General features: G+C 35.5%; 2 protein-coding genes across 4 annotated transcripts in view; both read right to left on the bottom strand.

The window, feature by feature from the left end:
- LOC106880864 (zinc finger protein 239) overlaps positions 1 to 1,576 on the bottom strand; it is a 3,890-nt gene extending 2,314 nt beyond the window's left edge. The window contains exon 1 of the mRNA XM_014931013.2: positions 876 to 1,576. The gene's annotated coding sequence lies outside the window, so the exon portion shown is untranslated. The remainder of the gene's footprint in view (positions 1 to 875) is intronic.
- A 1,883-nt stretch (positions 1,577 to 3,459) lies between these two features.
- LOC106880862 (zinc finger protein 98) overlaps positions 3,460 to 5,566 on the bottom strand; it is a 5,722-nt gene continuing 3,615 nt past the window's right edge. For all 3 annotated transcript variants that reach the window (XM_014931010.2, XM_014931012.2, XM_014931011.1), the window contains exon 2: positions 3,460 to 5,420. In XM_014931010.2, coding sequence (XP_014786496.1) covers positions 3,941 to 5,008 — 1,068 coding nt within the window. In that variant the 5' untranslated portion in view covers positions 5,009 to 5,420 and the 3' untranslated portion in view covers positions 3,460 to 3,940. The remainder of the gene's footprint in view (positions 5,421 to 5,566) is intronic.

Below are 5,566 nucleotides of genomic sequence, written 5' to 3'. Positions count from 1 at the left end.
TATATATAAAGATAGTTAAAACCAAACTGCAACATGTTGAATGGTTGTTGTTTTTTAAAATAAAAGCTTTGGGTGCAATAAAACTATCGCTTGTCATACGCAATGATTATGGCAAAGAAGGAACAAGGGCTATCCACGAAATGGTCAAATAGTTGATGTTCAAGACGGAAAATCAAATTAAAAGATGTACCTATAAGCCTATGAACGATTTAGGTTAGGCTAGGAGTTTGTTTAAGCTCTAAAAGACCAAAAGCATAGCTACAAAATCTTTTAATTGATAGATGTTTCAATCGCTATAAAAAATTAAAAAAACTAATATGTACTGAGAAGCTAAACATGTCTGGGTAGGTGGGGTGTGGATTAGTCTCTCGGTATACGAGTCCTTCATACCCGATAACTGCCATAGCAGCATCGTTATCACCTAGTTCTTATAGCCGAATCTGTAGACTTAGAAAAGAATTTCCAGACATTGAAACAAAGCCCAGAATAAGAGACCACAAAGTGAATTTAGCAAGTAGGAAAGAAGACAAGACCCTGATCCTATCAGGGATATAGCCATGCTCGAAATAGAGAAAAGAAGTCAGTATGAATTCTATTAAGGGTACACGAAATGTAGAGGTGGAGGGAAAATATTTAAGAAATGAAATGAAATATTGAAAATTGAAGCGTTTCGAAATAGCAAGCAATACTTCATGATGATTGGGGAAAGGGAGCAAAAATAAGAAATTAAAATTTTACGATAAAACTTTTCAGAATCGTAATTTCTCTTCTATGAGAAATAAAAAAAAAGAAACAGGTTCCCGTTTCGTTGGCCTTTTCATAAACCCATCAGTCCAAAAATATTTTATATAGGTTTAAAAACATTAAATACTTACTTCTTTTTATTTTATATTTCGCTGATAAGAGTCGATTAACTTGGAAGTTCTTCGCCAGAAAATAATCAAGAAAGATGTTTAAAATCAAAAATCTAAAAGAATATATGGAAACACTCAGAGATTCATTGTGAACCACTGTTTCGTACAAAATTCGATAACGGCTCGTTTCTAAGTAGGTTCTGTATAATAAATAAATAAAAGAAAAAATGAAATGCAATGTGACCAACAGATGGGAAAATGTTCATAAGTTTCCCAGGGTTCAAAAACTACATAGCAGCAAGGGAACATGTATAGATGACCTGCTAGAAACAGCAGCCTAATTTCCCTCGGATTATATATTTCAGCCTTGAATTGGAGGACCGTATTCAACAAACTGGCACTTCGTTACGACGACGAGTGTTCCATTTGATCCTAGCGTGAAATGAACGTGCGAGTGGCTGAACACTTCACAAACACGCGCACCTTCGATGCAGTTCTCGGGGAGATACAGCGTGACTCAGTGTGACAAGCGTAACCCTTTGAAATGCAGTTATTACTCATATTTGGCAGCTGATTGAACAGAAGCAACGTCAAATAAAGTATCATGCTCAAGGACACAACGCGCCACCGGCTATCGCACTCACGACCTTTCGATCGTGAGCCGGATAACCTAACCACTGAGCCACGCACCTTCGTTTATGTTCAATAATGTATTCTTGATATACTCTGCTACAGAAGGGCCGCGAACTGGCAGAAGCGTTAGCGCGCCGGGCGAAATGCTTGGCGGTATTTCGTCTGTCGTTACGTTCTGAGTTCAAATTCCGCCAAGGTCGACTTTGCCTTTCATCCTTTCAAAGTGGATAAATTAAGTACCAGTTACGCACTGGGGTCGAAGTAATCGACTTAATCGCTTTGTCTGTCCTTGTTTGTCCCCTCTATGTTTAGCCCCTTGTGGGCAATAAAGAAATAGGTATTTCGTCTGTCTTTACGTTCTGAGTTCAAATTCTGCCAAGGTCGACTTTGCTTTTCATCTTTTCGGGGTCGATAAATTAAGTACCTGTTGCGTACTGGGGTCGATCAAACTTTTCTACAATTGTTGATTATTTTAGTATGTTCATATATAAAAATATGTCTAAATTATTTCTATGGCCAAGTGACCTCTACTATGGGTCTGGAATGACCAAAGCCTTGAGAGGATTTTAGTTGAGGGAAACGGAAATAAGCTGATCATATATATTCTTTTGCTGGAGCACTGCCTTTCAGCCGAACAAATCGACCCCAGGGCTTATTCTTAGTAAGCCCAGTATTTATTTTATCAGTCTCTTTTGCCGAACCACTAAGTTATGGGGATGTAAACACACCAGCATTGGTTGTCAAGCGATGGTGGAGGGACAAACACAGACACACAAATACATACATATTTAACAGGCTTCTTTCAGTTTCCGTCTACCAAATCCACTCACAAGGCTTTGGTCAGCCCAAGGCTTAAGCAGAAGACACTTGCCCAAGTTGCCATGCAGTGGGACTGAACCCAGAACCATGTGGTTGGTAAGCAAGCTACTTACCACACAGCCACTCCTGTGCCTATACATATATATTTCTTTTGCTTCAGTCATTAGACTGTGGCCATGCTGGGGCACCAACCCAAGGGATTTTTAGTTGCATGAATTGACCCCAGTACTTATTTTAAGTCTAGTATTCTTTTATTCTCTTTTGTGAAACCACTAAGTTACATGGACATAAACATATTAAAACTGGTTGTCAAGCAGTGGGGGCAGGATACACACAGACACATACGCGAGTGTGTGTGTGTGTATATATATATACATGACAAGCTTCTTTCAGTTTCCATCTATCAGATCCATTCAAATGCTATCCATTATTCTCGGCTTTATTGTCTCCAACTCCACTGCTAGAAATAAGGAAGACTGAAGAAAAGGACTAATCTTGTTTGAAGATTTATCCAAACTAAACTCAGTTCAAAGATATTTGTCCCAACACGGTTAAATAATGAAATCAAAGTCCTTTGTTTACAGCTGTAAATATTAGCATGTGTACATTCTTCCTGAAAAATGTTTTCATTTATTTTTAAGCTGATGAGAAACTATTGTCCATCAATGTTTGGAAAAATAATTTTTACACAAAACTAAGATTTCCAGCAAGTCATTTATTCTGCTTCTGAACGTTGCAATGACTCAAACAGTTTTTGTATTATGTTGTTTGTTCTTGATACAAATAGCAATCACATGCATGTAAAATGATGAAATCATATTTTAATTATTATCTGAAAATGGAAAATATCTTGTCTTTAGACAGCCTCTAACTTGGCTCTCATCAACCTATATCACATTTCCACTACAAAGCCACCAACATCACCATTCCATCTACAATATCATCCTGTTATTTACATCTCATTCACTTCCTCATAACATCAAATAGTGTCAAATTTATAGGTTTGAAATAAACAGTTAATGAAAATCAGTTCAGAAATTGTGCAACTTTCATCATACATTGATCAAGTCAGTGAATTCTATGCATAATTTATAGTTGAGATCAAAAAGAAGAATTTGGTAGATGTTCCAAATAAAAAATAAGAGAAGAATAATTTAAGAGTAAACCAGTTTTATTTACATTTCAAATTATTATAAATATTCACAAAGATTGGTGCAGTCAGAACTCTGAAATTTGAGATTTACACTTGAAATGACAAAATGTGGACCAACACATTCCTTAAAATGGACATAAAAACATTGATAATTCAAAGATTGCTCCACACATTTTGTATTTAGGTAAAGCTTAATAATGCAACAACAAATTAATATTAAGTTTCACCATGAAGGAACCATGCCACAGATAAAATTATAGATATTACTAACAATAGAAGTAATCACTAGATGGAACACATACAAAAAATTAATAAAACAATAATATACATAACATAAAAGGATGTGCATTAAAATGCAAGAAAAATACACATACAGTTCAGTTATGTATAAGACATGCAAGGATCCAATTATAGTATAATGAAATACTACAAATAAAGTGATGCATTTTCTCTCGTAAGAATACAAATGTGAATAATTAAATCAAGACAATGATTTACCAAAAATATCATGATACACATTTTCTCCTGTACCAATACATTTGTGCTGAGTTAACCGATAACTGTAACTGAATGACTGACCACAGTTATAACAATGATATGGTTTTTCTCCAGTATGACTACGTTTGTGAGTCGTCAATTGATTCTTGCGAAGAAATGATTTACCACAGATGTCACACTGATGCGGTCTCACTCCACTATGAATGGATTTGTGTGTCGTTACATCATATTTTCGACTGAAAGATTTCCCACAGATATCGCACTGATGTGGCTTCTCTCCTGCATGAAGGTTTTTGTGCACAGTTAACTCATCCCCTCGAGTGAATGATTTGTCACAGATATCACACCGATAGGGTTTCTCCCCAGTATGCGTACGTATATGCCCCCTTAAATCATTACTCTGACTGAATCCTGTACCACAAACATCGCAATAAAATCGTTTTTCACCAGTATGAGAGCGTTTGTGAATAGTTAAATCACCATTTCGACGGAATGATTTTCCACAGGTATCACACTGATACGGTTTCTCACCTGTATGAATATATTTGTGAGCAGTTAACTCATCATTTCGAGGATATGACTCACCACAGACATCGCAGTGATAGGGCTTTTCTCCTGTATGGATACGTTTGTGTTTAATTAGCTGATTACTTTGATTAAATGATCTTCCACAAAAATTACATTGATATGGTTTCTCTCCAGTGTGGATGCGTTTGTGATCTGTTAGATTAGTACTTTTAGAGAATGATTTGCTACACATATTACATTGATATGGTTTCTCTCCTGTGTGAATGCGGATGTGTGTAGTTAAAATATCTCTACGAGTGAATGAATGACCACAGATATCACAATGATATGGCTTCTCTCCTGTATGAATACGAATGTGAGTAGTCAGTTCATCCTTCCGAGAGAACGTTTTACCACAGATATCACAGTGATATGGTTTCTCTCCTGTATGAGTACGTATATGTGTAGTAAGATGACCTTTTGAAGAGAATGACTTTTCACAAATACAACACACATATGAAGATTTCCCTAATTTTTTTGCCATCTCTTAAGAATAAAAAACAAAAAAAAAATCAATCTTTCAATTCATTTAACAAGGTTTCTTCTCTCACCACAATATGTGAATAAGTGTTGTTGTTTTCCTTTCTATAATTCACTTCTAACAAACATTCCTTCTGCTATGTTTCCATCAACTGCAATCTATGCTGCAAAGTCTTTTATAAAAAAAATATCTAAGTCTATTTAGAATGCAAAATTATCTCAAACACATTCTAAATAGTGACTTACACAAAGGTTGCCAATATTCTCAACCAGAGGAAACCTTTTTGCCACATTTATAAAAACATGGTCATATTTGTTCTGTATAACATCTGCAGTTTCCAAAAGCTCGTAAACATCGAGGATGCTTCTAATATGAATACAATTTTTTTTCTTTTATGCCAGTATCAGCTTCTATCCTGAAACAATAAGAAAAAGAGTAAGATATATTTAAACAGTAGTTTCTAAAGCAGAAATTTATTATAAATTGTAGAAGGAAACCTTTACCTGAACAACTGAACTCTTGTGTATCATTAAATTTTTACATGTGTGTGTGTGTGTGTGT

This window comes from Octopus bimaculoides, chromosome 13 (genome assembly GCF_001194135.2).
Source record: "Octopus bimaculoides isolate UCB-OBI-ISO-001 chromosome 13, ASM119413v2, whole genome shotgun sequence".
NCBI lineage: Eukaryota > Metazoa > Mollusca > Cephalopoda > Octopoda > Octopodidae > Octopus > Octopus bimaculoides.
The sequence above is the reverse complement of the archived record's forward strand: the minus strand, read 5'-3'. Positions and strand labels throughout refer to the sequence as shown.